Source organism: Sycon ciliatum, chromosome 1 (assembly GCF_964019385.1).
Source record: "Sycon ciliatum chromosome 1, ocSycCili1.1, whole genome shotgun sequence".
Classification (NCBI taxonomy): Eukaryota; Metazoa; Porifera; class Calcarea; order Leucosolenida; family Sycettidae; genus Sycon; species Sycon ciliatum.
The window spans coordinates 10,112,185-10,138,486 of NC_088643.1; the positions used below are offsets into that span (position 1 = coordinate 10,112,185).

General features: G+C 47.4%; 1 protein-coding gene across 1 annotated transcript; it reads left to right on the top strand.

The window, feature by feature from the left end:
• On the top strand, window positions 1–25,740 carry LOC135812678 (la-related protein 1-like; the record flags this gene model as incomplete). Its single annotated transcript, XM_065325954.1, is given in 21 exon segments — window positions 1–640; window positions 796–944; window positions 2,657–2,707; window positions 3,126–3,210; window positions 5,653–5,946; window positions 6,541–6,664; window positions 11,192–11,246; window positions 11,425–11,514; window positions 12,052–12,166; window positions 12,707–12,966; window positions 14,397–14,482; window positions 17,854–18,055; window positions 18,713–18,880; window positions 19,354–19,457; window positions 19,899–20,068; window positions 21,942–22,029; window positions 22,290–22,346; window positions 22,716–22,825; window positions 23,203–23,252; window positions 23,841–23,921; window positions 24,239–25,740. Coding segments are annotated over 21 exon segments (2,931 nt in total). The 3' UTR covers window positions 24,479–25,740.
• Between the last annotated feature and the right edge of the window lie 562 nt (window positions 25,741–26,302).

Below are 26,302 nucleotides of genomic sequence, written 5' to 3' on the forward strand. Positions count from 1 at the left end.
GTTGCAAGGAGATGTTGATTCAGAAGCCGAAGGGCATTCGTTCAGGTTTTTTCGTCTTGGTCACCTTCTTCACGGCATCTACCTTGTTTAGCACTAACACAGAATATTGTTGAACCGCTTTGCGTTCTGTACATGTAGTTTCTGTCAATAAAGAACAATCTTTTCCGTAGATTCAGGCCGTGGAGAGTTTTTTTTATCTCAATTTTACTGCACGCTTCGAGCACATAATACTCGGACTTGACCCAGCCGTATCTTGTAGTTAGCTTCTCACAAAATACTGGCAATAGGATGGCCGATGAGAATTGTCCGTCGCAGGCGCCTGCTGCAGACAACGCTGAATCAAGCAAAGGAGCCTCAGGATCAGATGTACTCCCAATTCCTCAGGCCGTAAAGAATGGTGGTAACTCAGCTTGGGCCGATCTTGTTCCTTCACCCAGGATGAGTGATGCGAATGTGAGCGACAACGAGTTGCCGGGTTCACCGAGTAAACCCAATGATGAAAGGGATGCTCAACCCGAACAGCCAGAAAAGGAAGTTGCTCCAGAGAAGCCGACCAGCAGCAAAAAAAGTAGAAAAGTCGCACTCCCTCCATCCACCAATCCTTGGACCAAAGGCGGCAAAGGGAAGAAGTCAGATGAAGGTGAGCAGTTTTATCTGTACATTTGGAAGCCGTAGCAGTTCGTGGTTCATGTCTTTGATCATAAATACACCACCATGTTCAGGGTTTGTTAATTTTTTTACCATTACGTGCGTGCATCGATGTTTACTATTGTTCTATTTCTCCGTTTCTTGAAGGGAGTGCTAGTGCTGCTCATGTCAACGGTGAAAAATCGGCCAAGTCCGCGGACTCCCAGCCCGACCGTAGCAAGGAAAAAGCTGAAAACACTGCGAAGGCACCGAAGCCGAAAACCCATCACTCAACGAAGAAAGGTCGCAGTGGCAAGGTAAGATCAGTGGCATCGTTTTTGATCTTAATATTTCAGACATAGAACTTTGTGATCACTCTCGCCACAGGCCACATTGTACTTTGTGTTATTTTGTTGCGAAATGTTGCGAAATGCATCAATTAGTTGTGTACACGTGTATTATGTATGATTTTTTCAAAGTCAGTTGCAACACATTTATAATATTTAGGAAACTTCACTTCTCAACTCCAAAAATGGTCTCTTTTATAATAAACGGCAATGAATAAAACTAATTGTGCACTCATGAGTCATAACCATGTACATGTATAAAACAATAATTATTACTAAAATTTAATGAAAAAATTCTATAACGTTTTCTCGTGACTATCATCAGTGGAACATCGTCACATGGTAAAAAATCACTAAAACAACCAGTTATATAGCTAGAATAATATTCACAAAATAGCAGCTCGCGGTTACACATAGCGTCAATTACACCAGCAGTGTGAGTTTATGCATTACAATGTAAATTTGAAAAATGTAGCGGTAAAATACTAAATGAATGAGGCAGCTATGTCACATGTGTGCGTGTGTGGACAACAAAGGGTGAGTGCGTATTATTTAGAAGCTGTCTATATTCGGACACGTGACCCTGTTCTGTGTAAACAGAAAGAAAACGTTGTACCACTCACACTCTTCAAGTAATACGCCCTCACCCTTTGTTGTCCACACACGCACACATGTGACATAGCTGCCTCATTCATTTAGTATTTTACCGCTACATTTTTCACATTTACATTGTAATGCATAAACTCACACTGCTGGTGTAATTGACGCTATGTGTAACCGCGAGCTGCTATTTTGTGAATATTATTCTAGCTATATAACTGGTTGTTTTAGTGATTCTTACCATGTGACGATGTTCCACTGATGATAGTCACGAGAAAACGTTATGGAATTTTTTCATTTAGTAATAAGTATTGTTTTATACATGTACATGGTTATGTCTCATGAGTGCACAATTAGTTTTATTCATTGCCGTTTTACGACTATTGTCTCCTCGTAGGTTATTGAAATCTTTTATAATAACCAGTTTTTATTACTGAATTACCCACACAGCATGAAACACAATTAAAATTTGGTCGTTAGTTAGCTTTAATATAGAAAAAAAGTACCAAGGAACTACAAGTTATGCTATAAAACCAACACCACCAGTTACTTAAACATCAGCTCATGCGATAACGTTTCACGACACTGACCAACGGTACTGGCGTTCTACAACTAACTGCCAATCAGCTCTGGTGGTGTTAATGGACATTATAGCGCAACTTGTAGTTCCTTGGTACTTTTTTTCTTCTGTAAATTTATCCTTGACTCTCCATCTGAGTCCATTCGTTAGTTAGTAGTAATAGTAGGGAGGTTTCACTCTACGGAGTTACGTATGAAAATAACGTAGGAACTGCAAGTAATTTTCATACGTAAAATCAGCGCTGTTGGGTTTCGCCTCTACGTGATTTCTCCACGACTGCTGAGCACGCCTTGTTGCTTTGGAGACGCATTGGCTGCATGCACCACGAACCAAAACCGCGTTTCCAATTTGTTTTTGTACGTGGTGTGTACCTTGTGTTTCGCGCGACATTGACAGTATTAATAGATGTGTCCACGGGGATGCGGCTGGTGGTCCGTATCACCCTCATTATGGAATTCCTTTAGAAGCCGAATATGTACTGTCCACTTTTGTTGTGATGTAGGAGTTTTCGGACGATGCAGCAAGCTGGCCGCCCTTGCATGAAACATCCAAGGTAACTTTGTTGAACGACTTTGTTCTCTTGTTCTACAATGCTGCTCAATGAAATCTGATTGTGTGAGTCAAGTTTGCGCCCTGAACCAGTTTATATCCCGTGTTCAGGTCCACGGCTGCAGAGCGCCCGGCAAGGACTTGGCTCGCTCACTCGAATTTCATTGAGCAGCGCTGTAGTTGCTTAGACTTGAATTGAATGTCTCTCTCGCGCGTGCGCGTGTGTGTACGCGTGTATATGTTTGTGTACACACGCGTATATGTTTGTGTACACACGCGTAGCGGAGTCATAGTTTACTATGGCCCATCTGCTTGAATTCCTTATCGTGATGTTGATAGGTTCACTACTTTCTTCTTCCGGTCTTTGTGTATTCATTTCACAAACACACCTAGCATGCTACTTGTTATTGTTGTTGTTTTAGTCTTCCAAAGAAGGTGGCCACCAAGCAAGCTCCAAGTCGAAAGCGAAAAAATCTGAAGCAAAAAAAGAAGAACAGAAAAAGAAGCGTAAGTTCTTTCTCTTTTGCTGCTTGCCAGGGGCCGTCCGGGGTTACCGATTGTTGTTTGTTTGTTTTCAAAACGAAGAGCTTTAGTGTTTGTCAGTCCCGCCCACCCTTTCTGCAAATATAACGAATTTCAAGAAAATATTAATTTCAATGTTCGCCGCCCAGTGGTACTGGCAATTCTCCGTGTGCATTCAATAATTATTTTCAAAGCGAAACTCCTCTAACCCATCCCGAAATGAAAACGTTTCGTTTAATCCTTTCAGTGCCAGAGCACTTACTACATTGTTGGCCGGCGGCACACACGCTTGCACTACACGCAATGTTCTCATTGGGCAGCAACAGTAGCGCCATTTCGCTCGCCAGTTGCGCATTTTTATCATCTTAAGCTATCTTGAAAGCTGGGGATCTTCTCTGTCGATCTATGGTGCTGAGTGCTCTGCAGGTGCAGGAGAACGGCCTACAAACACTTCGAAAGCCACTCCAACGCACCTTTGTAGTGCTATTATATATGGTGATAACGAGCTTGAAATTACCGTATGTCCGCACCTTTAAAGCCATGGCGGTATATTCGATTATAAAACCAGTCTCACTTATAAAGCCATGGGCTTCATAAATGGAATGACATTTGAAGTATGTTTTGTAAAAATGGAGGAATAAGTACTATGCTTACAAACTTACAGCCCAGCAGTAGTGACTTTACTCCCTCGCACCCAGACGCTGATTTTTGGAAACAAGTTTCTATACTTCCGATGGGAGAATCCGACATGGCAGCGCATTTCGGCGTGGCCAGGTCAAATTGTAGAATATCGCATCGAGTAAATTGCTTTATCTGGGAGAGATGTTCGTGCCATTGAGACCCGAAGTCCCGTTTCCATACGACAAAATTTAGGAGCTCTGCGCTCAGCGCTTTTTCAGGGTATGAATTTCGGGTTGTTCTGGTCGGGTCGCAGCGTCGTAAAACTACTGGCCATGTGATATTACAAGGCGGTGAGACGCTTTCGTCTTCCTCTACGAGCGAATTTGTTCTGCGCCAGCATACCAAAGTATGCAATTTCGTACGCGCAGTTCGAGTGACGAGGCGTGTGCACTGTAGACTGTACTGCATGCACTGACTGTGCGGTCGTTCTCGATTCTCCCATCACTCCCATTCATTTCTGTTTCCAGCAAAAGTCCAACTTGGTGCACTTCAAATCACTATAACTCAAGATTGGCTGGGCCGATTTGAATAATACTTGCAGATTTCCTATGTACTACGCCTGGGAGAATCGAATGAGACCAAAATCGAAGCGATCGGAGCAAGTTTTGGAAATTGGGTGCAGTCACTACCAGCAGGATGGGTGAACAAGTAGATTTAGATTGAAATTTCTGTGTGGACTTTGACTTTTATGGCATGGCGTAGTGGGTGAGTCATTTCGCATCTAAAATATCTAGGAAAGCAGCGGTGTCTCGAATATAAGGCCATGGCTTTAACGGCGCTGACATACGGTAGTACTTTTATTGCTGATAAGCATTAGATGTCCTGTAATTACTTGGTCCGGCTCATCGCAATTGTCGCTTATCTCCCACGCACTTTTTGACAGGTAAAACCCAGTCCAATCACGATATCTAACTTAGTTTTGCTTGGGAGGTTGTGATGGCAAGATCAAAGGAGGCACGAAAGAAAAAATCGCGACTGTACTAGCGCTTTGAATCGCGATGTGTTCGACTTTTTTGGGAAGTGGGAATCTGTCTGTGTTGCCAAAAAAAGCCAAGCGCAGCGACCCGAAGACCGGAACTGTGGTAGGGGCAACTGACATCCTGGAGAGCGTTGCACGGCAGAGGAGTATGAGCGTCATGCTGAAGAAGAAAGGTGTTTTTGATGCGATGCGCCCGGCCAACGTGTTGGTTGTTCCGGGGAACAAGCTGTCTGGAGAGGCCTGTATGCCTCTTTCGAAGGCTTTAAACACACTGTGGCGACACACAGGTCACACTGCCCACGGTTCCTTCAAGCACCGAAGTGACAGCCGCAACTGTTCCTTTCCCATTGCTGCCATACGACAGGCTGAGAAAGCAAGAGATACTCTACCACTGTACCAGTCTACGCCAGCAGCTAGACACCAGCAAATGTCAGCTCGTGTAACGGCGCCACAGCTCGAGTGATGGAGAGTTGAATGAACTCTGGACCTGTAAGAGTGTGAGTGCAAGAACGCGCTCCTTCGCTGATTTATTTCGTGCATTTTGCTTACCTTGCTTCCTTTCTTCGACTCGCTTCACCAGATTCCATCGCTGAAATGTTTTTCTTGTGGCGGAGAGTATTCATGTATCATGCTTCCTCACTATGCCTATTGGAAATTTCACAGAGCGGTAAAAAAACTCCTGTTCTTAGTGGCGATAGATAAGCGACAATTGCGATGAGCCGGACCAAGTATGTTTTTGTTGGTTGTTAAATTGTGTTCTTTCGCAGATAAAAAGAAATGGGCTCCTCTGCCTCTGGAGTCTGGAGGCGCCGGTGCCGATAATGCGTCGTGGAATGATGAGTCTGGTCGCGGTGACAAGTGGTCAGGCCGCCACTGGAACTCTGGTCGGCGCCGTGGCAATGGCGGTGGCCGAGGCCGCTCTCGCGGCGGGCACGGCGGTGGCCGTGGCGGTGGTGCCCGTGCTAGCAACGGGTTGAGCAATGGCCAGGCGGAAGCAGCATACGACCCCAGCCAGTATGCTGTGGCTGAAGATGGCACGATGGTGGCCCAAGAGTATACAGGTAATGTCATCTGCCATAGCTTACTATCATTGTGTCTTTTTCCTGTTGGCATGGCAGTGAAGCTCATCTGGTACAGGCTCGGATAAGACCTACACCCGGGCATTCCGTGCGAGTTTCATGGCACAATTTCCCTCTTCATATGAAGCGCTCATGCAAAAGTGTACTGCCAGAGAATCATTTGTTGCTCGTGTAAATGTATTGTCTGGGCTTTTGTCATCCGGACTCATCCTATATCGAGCTGTTGCCAAGCCCACTGCGTGTGTAAGCACTCGTACTGTAAAACCCATATATATATAACAAAGTGCTAGTTCTAACGAGTTAACGAAGAGAAATCTGTCGTTAACATCGTTATACAGAAATCGATACATAAACTGTTGCTATTCAGCATTGAGAATGAGTGAGAATCGGTACCTTTGGTACACGTAAACCAGTCAATTTTATGAAGTCGTTGTATATGCGCCTCGTTAGAATAATGATGTTTACAGTACGGTAACGTGTTGTGTGGTACTCTGTGGACCCCTACTTACTACTCGGATTGGTGATGTATTGACTGTGTATGGTTTACGGTTGTGTAATCTTGTTTTTGCTGTGTAGAAGACGGAGACTACTACAGCAATGTGTATGTGGGTCCCGATGGGTACTATGTGCCAGCAGATACATATTACTATAGCACCGAGTACCAACTGGAGTACCAGCAGATGCGCCTTACCGCTCAGCTGTGAGTTTTTTTTTTAGTGAGAAAAGCCTCTTGTACGGGCAAAACTCAAAAACAATGTTGCACAATCATGTACACATGTATGTCAAAACTAAAAAATACTTCAGAAGTATGTTTTATAAAAGAGCTAACAGTGACGGTTGTACTGTAAAGAAAAATTGCCTGAAAAGATCAGTTAAAAGCATTCATTGAGTGACAGTCAGTATCTCAATCAGTGCCCAACTCCGATGCCTGCTCCATCATCCTGTTACCCCATTACATGTAACGTCGGGATGAGAATGAGAATTGCACCCTCAACTATTGCCTTGAACTGAACTTTGCTTTGGTTTCCCTTGGCAAGTGGTTATCACCTTGACTTAGGCTTCCTGGAAAATCTGCTGACGAGATGAATACCGTCAACTCAATGTTATGGTAGAAGAATATACACACAATTTTGTCTTTTTTGTAGCTTGGCATCTAAAAGCCGATTTTGAGCGATCCCACTAGTAGTAGAAAGGGAATCGCACCATATCAGTGTTGTGCAAAAGAACATACCAGGTATATTTGTACTAAAGTTTATGTTACAGTGCATTTCCATCCTGGCGATAGCCTGGGGTGTTGGCCGTCTTACCGTATGAGCTGCCTGAAAAAAAACTCGCTGTGAACTCGAAGAAATGTTCCGCGCGAAAGCATGAAAAATTGAAAATTGACTTACCTACTCACTCACATATATACAGAAGCCTTGCTTGGTAGTTTAACATGTTTTTCGATTTTGACAGCATGTTACAAGGCGAGGACGCGTAGTGCTCCTGACTACAACCATAACCCGGCTGGCAGAGTCCCGGTCTTGCGACCATTTGAACCGTATTGGGAAAACCCAGGTTCGGACCCTCGTTACTCTACGGGTTGGTAGGATTTCTATAATTTTCGTTTTTTGTGTAGAAGTCGTCGTGTTGCCGCCGTAGTATTGTTCACGTTGCTGCCGCTGCAGGGATCACGTCTGGAAGGATTTGTGATGTTATTTTCTTGTCTTCCTCTGTAATTAAATTATTTGTAATTTATATTTCTTTTTTCTTTTGTTCTTTTGTTCTTTTTCTTTTTTCTTGTCTTTTTCCAACTTCTGCCCATGGCGTCCTTCTCTCAGCTCGTCAGCTGTAACAGTCATAGTCATCACCATGACGACTGTTGTGAGAAGGTGCTCGCTGCCGACGAGGTTGGTGATGTCCCGACGAGGCCATGGGTCTCGTCGGTAGTCACGTGTTCAAACACTCCGCTCACTACCTCACCACTCAAGACCGATGCGGTTAGTGGCTCACGTGGGCCGTCTGCTCCGACTGCTGAGGCAATGTGCTGCCGAACGTAGCTGGTTGAAGATGCCGGGTCTAAGAGTGCCGTCCCTCTTACACATCTGTCACGGTACTTGACAAGAACCGGCGCAGTCATGAATGACAATGGTGCAGGGGTTGTTCCTTGCTGTTCTCCCGTTGTTCCTTGCTGTTCTCCCGACTTCCTGTCAGCCGCTAGAGTTGTGTCAATGGTCAAGGTCGTGTGTGCTGTTTCTCGTCGACCACCGTTGGCGTCCGCTGGCGACCACCTTGCCTGATCAGCTCTGCTACTCCCTCTTCGATCGTTGATGGTGGCGTCGCTTGCATATGCTGCAGTTGGTCCTGCACTCTTTGGACCAGTGACCACGGGAGAGACAACAGCTGCACACACCTTCGTGCCCGCGCACAATATCCCACTGCTTATCGACTGTAAGCCTCTGGAAATCAGGGCACTTCGTGAGGTGGTGAGGGTCTCCAGAGAGGCCGCAAGGCTCTATGTTCTGCCGCCGGAGTGTGCTGCATTGACGGCATGTGTCGTCTGGGGGAAACCGGCGGCCGAACTGATTGGCCTGTTGGCTTGCTGGAGCTGGTTGGTTCCTGAGGAACTTCGAGAACGTCTCAGCGTCGCACCGTGTATCGTCGTACTTGTCAAAATATGCCGCCAGCACTGCCCTTGGCACCTTCTGCGTAATCGACAAATACAACTCACGGCCTGGAGTGATGTTGGCCACTTTCATGTTGAGCAACGTGTTTCGCAGTTTCACGGCAAACTGCTTCATTGTTGTCAGGTCTCTCTCGTTTGTAATTCGAGGCCATGCCATGAGCTCTCGCTCCTGTTACTCTAGGTTTGGGTCCTTCCCACCAAACCATTGATCCAGCTCCTCCATGATGGCAGTGTAGGCGCCTGGACCATCCAGCACGTCTGCAATTAAGTCTGCTGCAGAACCGCCGGCTAATGCCTCCCGAAGGTGAGCCAGCTTGTAGTCCTCAGACATGAGCGGGTTCTCATGGACCAAGTGGAGGAATCGCAGTTTCCACTTTAGGTACGACGGTCTCTGACCGTCAACTTCGGCAAGTCGAGCGGCTTCAGGGACCTGCCCAGGCAAAGCTGGTAGCACGCATCTGGCCAGTTCGTGCCGCCACTAAGTAACACATTCCCTTGCTGTTGCTGTGGTGCAGGTGCCAACTGCACAAACTCTGCTGCAGCATGGCTCAATGTACTCTTGTCAGCTGTTTGCTTGGCACTCTTCCTGACCCTTGGTGTTGGCACTGGTCTGTCATTCCTGGGCTGGGCCTGTGCAGAGGTGGCTGTGGGAGTAGGCTGGTTGCTGCCAGCAGGTGAGTTGTGGCGCAATAGGCTAGCTCTCTGCCTATGGGCTGGTCTTTGGTTCATACTACTATGTGCTGTTGTCACACGGCTAGTGCCACTGCTTGATGCTACATGTACACTCTGCCTTGTACTACTACTAGTAGCTGCCAAACAGGGCTGGACTGTCCCACTAGCACTCACACCAGTCAGACTCGGAGGTTGCGCTTGAGTGTTCTGCTGCAACACTGACCTGTCACTTGCAGGCACTCTGGAGTCAGGAGCGCGTGTGCTGAAAACACCAGAAACCGTGACTGATGTGTCTGCGTCGCTCCTGTACTGTCTGGCCCTGCTCCTCGTTGGTGGCGGGCGTTCTCGGATCTCTCCGTCGGATCGAACCCTGCTCAGGACGCTGTTTGGGGAACGGATCCGTGCCGTTGCCAATGGTCTACGACTCCGGACCCCAGGCAAACTGCCACCAAGCCCAGTCGCCTCACCGCCACTGAACTCGTCGGAGGAGGATTGCTCTCCATCCGCCGACTGAGCATGGATCTCCGCGTTGCCAGATGCAGAAACTGCAAATTCTACGTGCGGTCCCTCATACTCAGTACTAGTAGCGCCGGTCAAACTTTCGAGTTGTTCTGCTGCCCTGGCTCGCTCCACAGCTAGCCTCTTGTTGGCAAGCTCGATCTCAAGGGCCAGTTCCTGGCGTTTCAACTCCGCGATCCATTCAGCTGTTTCCAGCTCCATCTCTTGTTCTCGTCGTATGATCGCGGCCTTCCTGCAGCTCTCTAGGCTGCTGTGATCGTACTCGCTGGCCGACTGTGCGGACGTCTTCGCCTTGCGTCGGCTCTGAACAGATTCCTGGTCGGAGAGGAATCTGGACGGCCTTTGTCCAAAATTCCCTCTGGCGCTCCGTCTTGGAGCCTCTTCCGCCATCGTCCCCTACTCTGGCACGTTCACGGAATCACTACGGATCTCGCTCTTCGGATCCGGCTCGAAGGACCAGTTTATGTTCTGTCGCGCGCACACACTGGTGCAGAAGACTGTATAATTGTTCACAAGACTTGTTATTTTACCAGCCTGAGTAGCCCCGACTCTTTGACTCTTTTTGTTCCAAGCACTACTAAAGAAAACTGGTCTGAATGCATTACAGCACAGCCAAACAAAAGGTACCGCAAAAACCTTATGCCGCACGCACAAGAATACAACAACCAAAATCAGCTACACGGTGCAAAGCTGGCTCAGCGAAACTGACTCCAGCGGAACCTAAATCGGAGCTCGCTGATCAAATACATTATTACATGAGGCATCGAGGTGCAACCAAGCTGAGCGCATACATGGATAGCGATATTACCAAGAGCTAAGCCTAAGGTCAACACAGAGAACAGGCAGTATGACCGCAATGGCCTCGATCACAACTAGAGAGGACGAGAAAGCAGACCGCAACTGAACACAAGGCTTATAGGCCATTCACACGACGAGCAAACTCACTTTTATCGTACTGTTTCCAAGGATATTTTACTCGGATACGATAAACTTGGACTCACACGTGCAACTGATTTTTTTATCTTGGCCGAGGGCCTTTTGCACGCCAGGAAAAGTGTGGGTTGTTGAAAGTGCGTACTGCAAATGCAGTGCTTGAACAAAGGAAAATTCAAAATTTAACATTTCCCGGCATTTTCGGGAGGTCACTATGGATACATTGACGGTTGCAAAGTTTGCCCAGCACCGTGTGAACTGGATCACGGTTTGCCAGTGTTACCTTGGTCACACGCGTGCAAATGTTTGCACGTCATGTGAATGGCCTATTACCTGGAAAAGACGACAATTCTCATGTCTTGGGCTAATAATGGTAGCGCGTGTTTGATTCTCTTTCTCTCACTCTCACTCACTCTCTCTCTGTATGTATTTTTGCAGTGAGTTCTATTTCTCTGATGAAAACTTGCAAGGTGATTTCTACGCTCGCACTTGGGTAAGTATATAGTGCCTGCCATTCTTTCCTGTTTTAATCTGTCTATGCCTACATGTAGCTACATATATGGCGATTGGACACATACTTGACGTTGTTTTGCGTTCATGCCATTACCACTTGGTGATGGTGGTGGCGTGTTGGTCCAAATTAAGAGTTTCCGTTATTTCCCTTGTTTTAGATGGATTCTGATGGTTTCCTTGAGGCCAGCTTGCTCCTGACGTTCAGCCGGGTAGCCCTGCTCACCGACAACATTGCAGCAGTTGTAGAGGTAAGGATATGCGTTGTGGGGCATGCCATAAAGACACATGCGAGCGCAGTGCTCGTGACGACATAAGGCTCTGTTTAGATGTTGCTTTTCGCCAGGCGTCCACTCAAGATGCAAAGCCATGCACAGCTGGTGCACAGTGGCATGCTTATTTCACCACACTCGTTTAATGTGCCTGCTTTTATTCATGACTTCATAGCACATTATTCATGACTTCATAGCACATACTGCTTTCAACTCGAGCACAATATGTATGGAGCGTGGTGCTTGCCTGAATATGTACTTGTGTTGAAGTAGTAGCTAGCTGTCCATTGACACATGACGAATTATTTAGTACACCTAGACACCGACCGGTGTCAGTGCTGGGTAATGCGATTATACTCTCTGATGCCATGGACTAGCGTTGTACTGCTATACTTTAGTGGGAGTCGTGCACTGGAGCATTGCACGAGCAGTTTTTTTCTTCACTTTCTATTGGTTCGCATGCGTGGGTCGCCGCGTCCCATGATGCACTCGTTCGCTTGCTTTCTGCCTGCACAGGCTGCGGCTGCGAGTGAGTTTCTGGAGGTCCGGGGCCAGATGATCCGCCGTGCGGTCGGCTGGGAGCCGTATGTTCTTGATAAGGAAACCCGCAAAGGACAACGGAACGGCTACTGTAAGTGCGCTTGTGTTCGCTGTTCATTCACATAACATGCTAATGACCGGCAATTTCCCAATGCCAAAAGCAGTGGGAAATATAATCCTTATATAACTGTGAAATGAGATATTGAATTCGAACAATTTGGTGCTGTTGGCTAATTTTCAAATGCCGCCGATGTGTATGTGTATACACCTGCCGCACAGTCCGTACCGAACTACCGTACTTTCCTGAATATTAGTCTCACCTTCTTCTTTTGTTTACAATATGCGGAGGTTGAAGAACGGGGTGAGCCATAGTACTTTTGAAAGTGAATTTATGTGGCGGGTGCCTAAAGATGGGGATGTGACTTGTATCCCGGGAGGTGCACTAAGAGATTCCTTTGCCAGGCTAGTTTAATGGTGTATATATGTGTGCATGTTGGAGGAGTTCCCAGGAAAAAAAGGCGGTGGTTGGAGACCGAAGTTCATCTGTGTCTACTTCTATCCGATGTGATGCCACCTAGGTATTTACATGTTTATGTATTTCCTTGCTTCGTATCTTTTTTCCCCCTTTTAGCCAAGGTCATTGGTGTAGCAAGTCGAGGTGTGTCGACTGAGGCCACGCTAACCACATCGGACATGCCCGTGCAGCGTGGTAATACCACTCCCGAGGACAACGCCGGCATGGCAACGGCGGCGGCTCCACAAGCAGCAGCTGCTGGCTCTTCTGCAGTGGCAGGGTGGCCACGCAGCAGCTCCGTTGAGGTGCGCACAGAAGCTGATGCAGCACGCGCCCCGCCTTCTGGTCGTCCGCAGGCAAAGGCAAAATCCTTGGATGTAAGTTAGGTGACATTGACAAGACATCTGATTGCAGGGCTGCCACACTTGGAGCGAGAAAAATTTGACAGGGGTCCAGGGGTGTCCCCCGGTGAACTTTTTTAGGAAAATGGCTTGCTTTTGGGGCCCCAGAACAAATTTTTAACTGTCCACACACATGCAAGCACGCTTGCATTTTACAGCTACATGTACATGTACAATGACTGGCCAAACGCGACCCGGAAGCGCCGAATGCGTCCACTGGACTAAAAAGCGCTCAAAATAAAATAATCGGTTCCCTCTTTGGGAACAAAATCGGTCGGTTTGTCCGACAGGCGATGAAAAATCGGAGCAAGTGGCAGCCCTGTGATTGCTAGTTCTTGTGTGCTGTAAAACGACATTCGCGAGCAGGGTCGAATCGTGAAGGTTTGACACGCGAATATGAAATGTTGTGCATGTACTACAGTGCGCGATGATCGATCGTTTTGCAACAGACCTGTACATATGGTACGCGCGCGCACGCGCGTGTATCACTCGCTGCTTGCACTGTACATGTACATGCACTGCACTGCCTGTACATTCACAGCGCTGATCGATGTTTGTATATGCACGGTTACATCCAAAGCGCGCAGCTGTTGCGATTATTTGCAACGTAACACCACTAAGTCTTGCTAGTTGTCGTTGGAGTACGGCGACCAGAACTTGGCAGAAGAAAATAAAACGATCGATTGGAGAATGTCTCAGTGCTGTTGGAGTGTTTGGCCAGATTGCTGTTGCGTAGATTTTAATGTTGTGCTGCTCGGAGAAGTCTTCTGAATTTTATCGCAGCGAAAGTTTGTCGCGTTACAGTATATCTGGATGGTGCTTTTGTTGTCGGTGCATTGCTAAAATGGCCTTCATGCCTGGTTACTGTGTTAGGGGTCCATGCAGAGTCTGCACGCATGTCTTTGTTCTCTAGTCTAAACAAATCCCACCCGTGAACTCTTTGTGTTGTGGCTTTGCTTGGCACATACCTGTAGTCGATGTGTCGTTCATGGGGTCTTCTGAACACTTGTCCTTCGTACGCACTGTGCTACGGATTATTGTACTGACGACGCGTGCATAGCCGCGGGGGCTGATTTTACTTTGCTTGCAATAATGTACTTCCATTCGTGCCGGCATTCGAACACATGCTTGTGCCAGTAGTAGTTGTAGCTTCTTCGACCTCGGTGTATCTTGTTCTGGTGTGCTGCTGCAAACAGCACACACAGCGCTACAAGTAAGGTGGGACAACATTTAATTGCAACTCCGAGATTATTCTAAGCTCTCGCCACCTCCCTTTGGGCATCCAGCACTTTGTGTGCAGATATGACTTTACCTACTGTGTAGACGGTGCTACTAGCTGCGTTGTCACTAATGCCAGATCGCGCAGTAAAACATTTTCATTTTCTTCTACCTTCCGTTCATGCCAGGTTGGCGAGGAGCTCCAGTTCCAATTTGAGGAAGAGGTTCAAACATGCGGTTCGCAGAATGTTGCTAGCAGTGACAACGCGGAGTGGTAAGTGTGCACGTTATAGTTATCATAGTATGCAGTCAAACCTTGCTTTAATTTCAAACAACAATAACTGAAATAAAAATGTATCCGTTCCGTTGCATTGGAATTTCGGGGGAAATACGTCATGTTTGCGATCTTTGGCCTACTGGAACAGTGTTTTGCGTTATGACGCCATATTTATTGTTCAGACCTGACCATGTCCAGAAAATTTAAAGACAATATTGCGAAAGTAAATTTGTCCCCAACTTCCTTTATTCAAGCCCCCCGTTTGCCACGCAAATCTGATCATTGATGAATGTACAGAAATCATACCTGGCATGGTGGTACTTGTTTTTCAGGTATAAAAGGCAGAGCAGACCCCGGAAAAGGCAGCTAGTGTCTGTAGTGTAGGGGCCTGCATAGGATTTCCTATTCCAGTTAGAAATATGTTTGAATTCCAGGAGACAGCACTCGCATACATTCGTGTTAGGTTGACATTCATGCAGAGGGCAACTTACTAGTAACTGTTTAACATGCGGGCACAAGCTTAAAATGATACCCGCAGTGTACACTGATTTTGATCTGAGAAATTCCTTGCTATGGGAAAGTTCTAATTATCCAGTGCGTTTTATGCCATAAAGGGATGCCGCTTGTCCACCGAATGAAGAAACATCAAAAGACTCAAAGGACTCTTCAGAAGGCAACAAAAGCTCACCAAACCCGTCTTCATCTTCCCCATCATCACCATTGCCACCACCGCCTCCATCATCACCTCCGTTATCAACATTATCAAGAAATCCCTCGGCTGTTTTCGTTTGTTCTTCTGCCGTTGACTCCCTTCCTCATGAACGGAAATGCTGTGACACCCGCCCTCCACCCTGCGGGCCTCTCTGAGCATTTTTCATACCCCTAGGACAGTCCAACTTGCATGTCGCTCTCTCTCTCTTTCTCTCTCTGTCTCTCTCTCTCTCTCTCTCCCTCTCTCTCCCTCCCTCTCTCTCTCCCTCTCTCTCTCTCTCTCTCTCTGTCTCTCTCTCTCTCTCTCTGTCTCTCTCTCTCTCTCTCTCTCTCTCTCTCTCTCTCTCTCTCTCTCTCTTCTACTTTTTTTTTACTTCTCTTTTTTTTCAGTGCTTCTGTTGGCTTATCTTGCCGTGGCTGGTTCGCCTCCTTTGATTGGCTTCAGCCATGGCTTAGTACATAATAATAATAATAATTCAAAGGATCAGTCGGGAAGGGAACTGCCAGAAAAGAGAGGGAAAAAAAGAAGAAAACACGCCAGACCCACCAGGGCAGTCACTTCCCCGGTTGTCATCATCTTCATTGAGAAAAGCCATCGTCATCATCATCACCATTACCACCATCCTCCAGTAGGAGGGAATCGAAATAATACACTCAAAAAAGAAAGAAAAAAAGCTGGCTGTAGTGAAGCGCTCACATGTATACAGCGATTTTTGTTGGTCGACGAAGTGAAATGCTCACAAATTCGTTGTCAAACCCAACAAAGGACTGGACCTGCTCATGCATTATTATAATCTGTTGTTTTCAACTCGCTGGCCCTAACGGATGTCTGTTGAGTCTGTAAAATGTTTATTGGTAAAGGTGGTCTTACAGTACTTTGGAACTGCCCACACCCCTTCCCTAACCACCATCACGGACTCGAGCTCCACCATTACTTAGCATAAGATGGTAAAGTTTTAATTCCGCTGTATGTATCGCTGACTTGTGACTTTGTGGAACTGCCCACGCCCCTTCCCTCACCTCCATCATCGACTCGAGCTCCACCGTACGATGTTAAAGTTTTAATTCCGCTGTACGTATCGCTGACTTATGACTTATGTGATGAACGGAAAATACATGCTGGTTGTTTAGGTTCTCTCTGCTGCCATAGCCGACGGATGTGCTGTTTTTCTCTCCTCTGCTTTGGCTCTTCCGCCCATTTTTATTTACAAAAACATTCCTATGTTTCCTAGTTGGAGAGCTTGCACATCAATTTATACTTGAGAAAAAAAAAGAAAAGACAAAAAAGGCTGTTCAGGTTATGGGGGTGTTTGGTTGGAGCTGCACCTGTTCTGGCTTGGCCAGAACATATTCTGCTTACTCCGGCCTCGAGGCCTGAGCTGACCGAGCAGTTTCACTTTTTCACAGTGAAACCTGGCGGGACCATCGATTTTGGTCTCAAATGATTACGTGCATACGCTTTTGGGTTGGACTCGTCGTACCGTACAGAGTGACCATGGTGACCCGTACACATTTTGAAGAATGCACCAAGTTTGGCACACCTTTCACAAAAATGTGCTCTGTTTCTGGAGTACCGTTTGGTTGGCACGAGGCTGCTCCATGTGCACCAGCCGTTCGATCCTGTTCTAGATCGTACCAACCAAACACACCCTATGCCTTCCCTGATTTGAGTAGAAAATTTCGTCGATCAATAATTTCGTCCAACTCCAAAGCAAGGGAGTTTGTCCGGTTGTAAATTTCGTCCATGGATCATAAGAGTGTCTTGAAAAGCTGGACAAATCGACATTAGTCCGGCATTTAATTTAGTCCAAACGCTCCTTGGACGAAAAAAGACGAAATTAAATTCCAGGCGAATATTTCTACGTATACAGTAGCATGCAAGTGACCACACGTACAGTGGTGGCTACTGATATCCCACCCCTGGTTTTCGTGCTGGAGCGCAGCACCAATTCTAGCGGTCTCTATTCTGTAGTGTTACACAGTTAATTGGGAACTCGTGGCCTGGCATGAGTAATACATGGATGTGGCAAATGGGATTGCGGCCTTTGGCCTCTGGTTGGTGGATCTGATCTATCCTCCCCCGCTGTTTAGGAGCCGCATATGACGCCTGATCATGGGGTGGTGGCGTCCCACGGAAGCGGAAAGGTGGTTCTTGACCAGGGAGTTGTACGACTCCTTGTTCTTGACCTGCCCGGTACGCGAACCCGTCAAATTTATTTATTTATTTTATTTATTCTGTAGTGTTACAATCCGCTGGGTGTTTGCAATGTGAGCGCACCGCTGCCGGGGTCGCATTTCACCTGCCACCACTTTATGATTGATCAATTTAATTCGTGTGCGACAAGTGTACACGGGATAGTGCAGGCCAGCGACAAGAGGGACACGGGAAATCACGGAAAAAATGTGAGCATGGTAACACTCCCTGATGCCGGCACGTGTCGGGTTTGAGTGAGAGAAAAACATGCTCAATATTAGTTTTGTAGAACAAGTGATGTCATAATGAGGTGTTAACTTTGCGCTCCTGAATAGCGTGGTTGTTTTCTCTTGTTCACTAAACGGGGTGAAAAAAACCATGGGGGCTGCTGCGATATGTTCACAGCATGACACGCTTGGCTTGTTTTTGTATTGTGTGATAATGGCATGGATGTGTCTATCAGGTCTGAGGATGATGATGAGTTGCCTGACGAGGACGTCAGTATGATTGAGGTTGTAGCTCAGAAAACGCCACCAAGGCCAACGGCTGAAACCGCCCGGTTAGCTCGTTCAATTGGCCCGGTGCTGGGTGCGGAGTCACCGCAAGTCAAATACGACAAGGTCGAAGCGAAGGCCATTGACGAAGGTCTACTAACGTTGGAATCGGTATGTGCCAATGTGGTATAGCGTGTGCAGCTCTTGCCTTTGTTGTTGGGGTTACCAGTGGCTGGGACTAACTGTTTCATTCTGTATTGATTGCTGCCGTGGCTGGAAAGTGCAGTGCAATGCCTGCCTCAGTGTGTGAGTGAGTGGGGACAGTGGGTGGGTGCATGCGTGTGCGTGTGTGTGGGTGTGGGTGCATGCATGTGCGTGTGGGTGTGGGTGGGTGTGGGTGCATGCATGTGTGGGTGGGTGGGTGTGGGTGCATGCATGTGGGTGTGGGTGTGTGGGTGCATGTGTGTGGGTGGGTGGGTGGGTGGGTGCATGTGTGTGGGTGGGTGGGTGGGTGTGGGTGTTGACCAAGAGCAGCTGTTCCATGCCATTGGATGGTACGGCAGGTGTGGTCTTTACTTCAGTTGGCACTTTAGTTCTCTGTGTGCCTCGTCTTGGCTTCTCACCATTGCAGTGATGATGATTTTCTTGTACACCTAGACACCAACTGGTGTTTGTGCTGGGTAATGCGATTATACTCTCTGATGCAATGGTGAACCCCGGGTAGTCATTTGCGTTCACGTCGCCATGTTAGGTGCTTTCCGCCGCTCTGTGCTCAACTATGTCCTGCTTGTAATGCTGCTCGCTCGCTTAACGTCTCCTTATTTTCAGGGCTTGCTGAGTACGGCTGAAATAAGCCAGCGGAGAAGACGTACCGACTCTACCAGCAGTGGGCGAAGGCGTCGGAGAAACCGTGGCAGTCGCAGCAGGTCGCGCGATCCGCCCACCCATCGTTTCTTCCCCGTGCCGGACAAAGTTGTGCAGCCGTCCCCTGACAAGGTAAACTGTGCTGTTTGTGTGCTGAGTGTGTTGCGGCCCCTGTGCATGTATGTGGAAGATGGAGGGTGGTCATTGTGTGAGATATTGCTGGTTGATATGGAGTTGACACGTTTTCGGGTTGGGCAAGTGGGTACGATCACATGTAGCTACTTCAGGTAACCTACCTGTGTCTGTCTGTCCCTGCCTGATGTCTCAGCTGTTCTGCTTTCCCTGCTGTGTATGGGGGGGGGGGGGGGGGTGTGCTGCTCTCTGGCACGCATACCCACATGTATGTATTGCATCCATCGCTGTGATGATGATCATGTTGTACGCCTAGACACCGGCTGGTGTCGCTGATGGGTAATGCTATGATGGATACATGCCCGTGGGTTTGCCTGCTGTTAACGTACGTCCTGCAGGCCTGCAGCTATGCGAGAGGCAGTGGTTTGTGATGGAGCTTTACCAGCATGTGTGTATGTTTGTTTGTTGTGCAGAGACACAAAAGCAAGTATACTGACAACCCGCCAGTCGAGGCTCACGTCGGTTGGATCATGAGCTCGCGTCGCCGCGAGAACTACCAGCCGAGCACTGATTGGTCGTAAGTCTATAACGCCCTCGCAGCTGCTTTTTATAAATGCTTTCTGTTGCCTTCGGTGCTTGATCCGTGCTGTGGTGTTCTTTGTTGCGGTGTTCTGTGCGAAATGGTTGCTCTTGTTTGGAATGTTCTTTGACAGTGGCCGTAAGTCTAACGCCCTCGCAGCTGCTTTTTATAAGTGCTTGACCCGTGCTGTGGTATTATTTCCTGCGGTGTTCTGTGCGAAATGGTTGCTATTGTTTGGCATGCTCTTTGGCAGTTGTCGGTGTGTTGTGATCATATGGCGTGCCATGGACGCTTGCTATGCAGAAGGGTGACCGGAGCAGAAAAAACTGATGACCAACATATTACCACTAGCTGCCGCTGTAGCTATTGTTCGTGTTAGATGCCTGCTAAGTGTAATACATTCATTCTGCTTTCTTTTTTTTGCTTGTTTGCACCCAGTGCCAGCCCGGTCAACAGCGTCGGCAACAACAGCTTTGAAGAGTACTCCTACAGCTATGGCTCTGCTCCGCGGTCGTTCTCGCAGATGAACCATCCCTCTCACAAACTGCTCGAGGAAGGCAACTTCTGCAGACAGGGCTACGCCAGGTTCCGGGAGCACAGTCTCGAAGGTAAGAAAGAAACGTACTCCATGTACATTGATTTGGAATTCTCCGTGATCTTTATTTCGTTTTCTCTCTTTTTTACTTCCTCCACCAGTGCTGTTTTGGAATGCTTAACAGTGCCCTGTTATTGCTCTTTATGGCCACTCATCCATGTACATACTCCACTACACAATAGCCAGAATTCTGTTCTCTTCTGCCTTTGTGTCATACTATACTATATGTGCAGTTTTTTTAAAATAATAGACCATTGCCATTTGGGATAAGGGGCCATCCGTAATTATCGATCTTTTTCACGAAACGAAAAAGTTTCGTTTATGGGTGGGTGGGTAGCGACCGGTTTCGTTTTGAAAAAACATCGAAAGCGGAAAAATCAACGCTCACTGGATGTAGATCTACATTGAAGTAGATCTACAGTACGTCGCGCGGGTGCACTGATACCACTCTGTACTCAGTGCAGTGAGTTCCTTCCGTCCCCGTCCTCGGATGACTTCTCCGACGAGGACCAAGCAGTCATCATGGTCATTCACTCTGGGACCGACGACAGATAGATAAATACTTCGTTCCAGCCGCCGATGCAAGAGAATTTCAAATTACGGAGCCGGGCGCACGCCAAGTAAACTCTCACGCAAATATGGGGAGCGCCAGCCGCTGAAGACGATGTCGTCGTAATGTACCTGGAAGAATCTGATCGTGCTTATGGTGGGGAAGCCATGGAGAGTTATCCCCGTGTCGACAGTCTTCCAGAGACGGAAATTTAGGCCATCGACTTTCTACGTACTGCAAGTACCTGATTGACGGCAGCGCAGCGCGGCGTGCGTGCGACCTTACGGAGCTTTCCGACAGCGATTCTGGGGCGATGCTGCTCTCATTTGCGAACGAGGCACGACCACTGAAGTCTGTGATAGCTATGGCGTTTGTTTCCGCTCCGAAGTCGACTTGTTTTGGCAGTATCATGTCAATGTCGGAACTCTGACGATTTGCAAGTGTACAATTCCCGTGTTTAGACGTAGAGGTGCTCATTTTGTGGTAGGTGAAAATAAATGTTTCCATGGTCAAGAAGTAGTACCAGACTTCCAAGAAAACATACTTGTAACTAAATACTTACTTGCACAATCACACAAAATTAAAATGTGGCCTCACTGTGTTGTAACAGCCAATCAAGATCATTTTCTGCACAAAGTCTCAAGTCAATTAATTTTTTCGTTTCAGGGGGGTGGGTGGGGGGGGGGGGGGGGGGGGGGGGTCATAACTAAACTTTTTCGTTTCGTGAAAAAGATCGATAATTACGGATGGCCCCTAAGTCAGTTGTTTCCGGAGAAGCCAGAACACTTGGTATAATCTGCTTTTCCCCTTTGAACTCTCCCAACTTATTGAACTGCTTGGTCTTTGGATTTAGGACTTTCAAATTGGAACGACTGACATCAGAAGGATTAACTGTGCCTCATTCCAACACTCAAGGGGCGACATCATTGTAGATTCAAGAACGTTTTCTTGTAACAATCTTTGGTGGGGGATCGTCTTTGGTAACTCTGGACTGGACACTATCTGATGAGAACTATACAAGCATAGAGAAGCCGAAACGATGTGTTAGAATGACGACACAGTTAATCCTTTTCATGTTCTTATTTAGATTGTTGTCTCCTTGCCGCCTAATGGTTAGCCATACGAGCAAATTCCCCTGCAGTGTTCAGCTGGGTTTGGGCCATGTTTGGGGATATAGGTGTACAGAAGAGTGGTGTCTCTCCCAGGCTCTCAATGACATAAGTGTCCGTTATCTACAGAAAACGTACTTTACGTGTAGTTTCCTGGTGGACAGGTGCCGGTGTTCTCAACTTAGTTCATGTCCTTCTTCTTACGTGTGTGTCTGTGCGATGTACAGAGCGTAACCAGCTCGGGGTGGGCATCTCCAACGAGATGAATACACTCTTCCGCTTCTGGTCATTCTTCCTTCGAGCACGCTTCAACAGGTGAGATCCAGTGACTCTTGGTTGTAGTAGAACCCAAGTAATAACATAGAGCCAGCCGTTCGAGTTTCAGCATTCCTCTATGTAAGGAGTAGAGAATTTACAAGTATCTTTTTCTTGTATTGTGGTTGCATTTAGCACTCTCTCTCTCTTTATCTCTCTCTCTCTCTCTCTCTCTCTCTCTCTCTCTCTCTCTCTCTCAAATGTATCAATGCGGGTTAGGAGTCATATATTGAGTGGTATTGGTGTTTCTGTCGTTACAGGAAAATGTACAATGAGTTCAAGACGCTTGCCCTTGAGGATGCATCTGCCGGCTATCGGTAAGTAATGCTTGTCTTGTCCTTTCTGATCCCCAGTGTTCATACGCACATGTGTGGACTATGCTGCACGAAGCCTGCCATCATGTTATTGATACTGTCTGTTTGCAGCTTCGTAGAGCACGGCATTGCTGCTTGTACCGTTTATGTATTCGTAATATCCATTGCGGTGATGATCATTCTCAAGCCACCTAGATCTAGCTTTGTGCTGGTTCGGTGCTGGTTTAACGATTATACTCTCTGATGCAATGGCCACCCCCAAGTCCGCAAGACTTTCATCTTCTTCCCACATTGCCTATTGGGCCATGTCGTTGATATCGGCTTTGTATTGCTGTGCTGTGCTGTTCCTGTCCTGTCCTGTGCGCTGCTCAGGTACGGCTTGGAGTGCCTGTTCCGCTTCTACAGCTACGGTCTGGAGATGAAGTTCAGGAGAGACCTGTTCGCTGACTTCCAGCAAGAGGTTCAGAAGGACTTCCAAGCAGGTCTGTACTGGTTCTCTTATCCTCCTGGGACTGTTTGCTTCAAGATCAGTCGCAGCAGAGCCCGGTATTGTTGTCTTCTGATACTTATGTTGAGTCCTCTGATTCCCATTGCTCAGCAGAGCTATCTGACTCTCAATGCTTAAAAATCATATTGTACTGCTATCGTCTTTTTCCGGCTGGTTCTGATTTTCATCACTGCCACCTGAAATCTACCTTCACTTCATTCCATTAGAATTCCGTGCAGGATGGTGCTGGGAATGATTCGGCACTGAGACGGTGTGTTTAACACAGTTTGAGGGAGTGCTCGGCTCACTGCACCTGGGTAGACCTCTGCCGTGTTCTGATAAGCTTGTGTTGTGTGTTATTGGTCTCTGCAGGTCAGCTATATGGCCTGGAGAAGTTCTGGGCATTCCTCAAGTACTGGAAGGTGAGTGGTGGTGTGTATGTACAGTACCCATCTGCATTGCCAGCTCAATAGGGCTGAACAGTGAATTGTGCATTATGTCGCGTGACTTTTTGGCCTAGTTGATGCCACTATTCCGATAGGATTTGTACGGTGCAAGCGTGACTGCATCCGTGATCACCTGCACGTGTGACCGACATCTTCAAACTTGTGTGCGCCTATGTCTTTGCCGGTGGAACAGAATATCATAGCTGTACTGCCATGTGGGCATTGTGAGACTGGCCGTATGGTCTCCTGCAGTATGGTCTTGTGCTCTCTGCTTGTAAGTATTGTGCAGTGTACAGAGAAACCTGTCTAGGACAACCGCTCAAGGGACGTTCAAAATCTGGTCTCTGCTACCAGGGGGTCTCCTTATCCAGGGTCATTTGTCTGGAAATAGCATTCCTTGGTCCTGGTTGCAGTGGTCTTCTGGGACAGGTGGTCACGTTGACAGGTTTTTACTGCATGTGCATTGTTTGTGGCGGGTTTGCTTTGCTACACTTTGCACGATTGTGCTGTAAGTTAACGCGTAGGCATTATTGAGATGGTTTTCTGGATTTCTTCACTTCTCAGGGCAAGGAGCTTAACGTGGACAGTGTCTTGAAGAGCTTCCTCGGTCGCTACAGTCGTCTGGAGGATTTCAGGACGGAGAATGTAAGAGTCTGTTTGCCTGTGCGTGCTGGTGGTGGTGTTGCTGTTTTGTGAGGCTTGCTTTTGATGGACACACTGCGCTCATCGCAATGATGATCATTCTCAGACCGCCTAGACACGTTCTGTGCTGGTTTTACGATTATACTCTCTGATGCGATGCACAGTGCTGGATTTTCCCTGTACCTGGCCTGCTAACTCAACACGCTACATGTTGAATCATTCTGTCGTGTGCTGGTTTGACAGCGTCATGCGGGGAGCGCTGGTGTTATTTTTGTTTTGTGCGTTTCTCACGCTCTGTATCTGCCTTGTGTGCATGCCAGGGAGAAGATAACGCTGCACCCGCACAGCAGCATGATGCCAACGGTTCTGGTCGTATTACCCCGTCATCATCGACAACTGGCCTTTCCTTTGTGACTCCCATCGGCACCGGTGGTGCCGTTCCACTGGTTACCCCAACACCCACCAATGAAGGCCAAGCTGCCGTTGCTGCGGTTGCTGACCAGGCAGCGGGCTCTACGGCCCGTGATATCCCACCGCGCTGCAACCTTGAAGTCGTCTAGACTGCTCATCACGCTGTTGTTGGCGCAAGTGTTTTTTTTCTTTTCCCGCTGTTGTTGTCGTCTTGCGAGTCGCTAGTTAAAACTAGCGCCCTCTGTTGCTGAATTGGTTGCTGTGATGATTTGAGCACGGATTATTCTAGAGAAGTCGTTGGAAAGGAGCCAGTATTCTATTACTGGCAGCTCCTCTTCCCCGTGCTCCCTGCAATGTGCCCTTTCCTGGGTATGAATTGGCTGCAGGCAGCTTGTAGAGCTTGGTTTGTTCGATTACTTTCGGTGCAGTGTAAGGTCTGATACCTGCCTCAAGTAATTCACCTCGGTGAGTAGTGATGGCTTTTGCTTGGACGCTATGAAACGCCAGCGTCCTAATGCCTCTATGTACAGTTCATACTCCTGGTGAGGTGTGCCGTCTTGTGTCAGTTCCGTTTGCCATCTGTGTGCGACACTATTTCATGGCCATGTTCCGTACCGTCGCTACGACAACCATTGCAGTCCGGCGATTGAGGCAGTCCCGGACAGTGAGTGTGATACATGTGCATGCACTGGACGAGAACTACAGAGTGTAGACAAGCTGTTGTCACTGCTCCCATAACACGTAGTCTTGCTGATTTCCCCCCACTATGAGTAGAGTGATCCAACCCCGGTGATTTAAGAAATGTAACTTTTTAACAAAATTATGTGTCTACCAATTCTTGCAACCAAGGTCTTGGTCTTTCTCGTTTTCTTTCTTTTTCTTGATCTATAAACCACTGTATGTGTGACTGTATCCTTACGTCCTCTGGTTTTCTCCCGACCGCTTTCTGTTCTCTGGCTAAGTGTTTGCTTCTTTACCGTTGTGCAGTATTGGACTGTGTGTCCGTCCCCGTTTGCTGGTCTTGTCTGTCTTTGTTTGCGTTAGCGATTGAGGCTGTCCGTATTACGATGTCTCAAGTGCTATCGATATTGTTAACCTGCTTGCCTCTGCAAGGTGTTATACAGAGCTCCTATTTATTTCTCGTTCAGCCAGAAATTTCCTGTCACGTCTCCTTGTTGCGAGTCTTGGCTACTTTGGTTGTTGTTCTCTCATGTTTGGCAATGCACATGATATTTTGTGCTCATGTACTTTCCTCTATTGAATAGAATATCTGCTTTCTGCAATGCATGCATGCATGTCTGGTCGCAGCATTATACTCTCCCCGTTGGTTTTCCTTATTTTGAGTGGCCTCAGCATATCCGAGCCAAATTCCGATTCCATTCTTCCTAACACTAAGTAAGTAGTTTTCGTATTAGCTGGCTTTCACTGTGTGTGTGTGTGTGTGTGTGTGTGTGTGTGTGTGTGTGCGTGTGTTCATGTCTTTTTACTTTCCTTTTCACTGGCCAGGAAAAGCCACTTCAAATAGCGGTGCAGTGTAGACCGGGCTGAATAGTGGCGTCCAATTCTTCAGCCCTTGCGCAATTGCAAACTGTTGAATGATGCAATCCCAGCACAAGTTGCTATGGCTTCTGCTATAGTACCGCTATCATCGCCTCTGGCGATGGGCATCAAAATGTCAAAGGTGTGTGTGTGTTTGTGGGTGGGTGGGTGTCAGAGCGTTCAGCCTCGGTGTCAAATTCAATGCTGTGCCGGCAGTACTACCTACACCTTTGTTGTTTTTATGATGTAATGCGCAAAGCAGGGATTTTACGACTCCCTGGCGCAAAGCAGGGATTTTACAACTCCCTGGCGCAAAGCATCTCCATTGACCCCTGAGTGACATTGCATGGTGCATAAATGTTGTATGGTCAAACAAGTACAGTTACATCATGAAACCCATCACGATTCATGTACTCTTGGGGTATGATGGACAA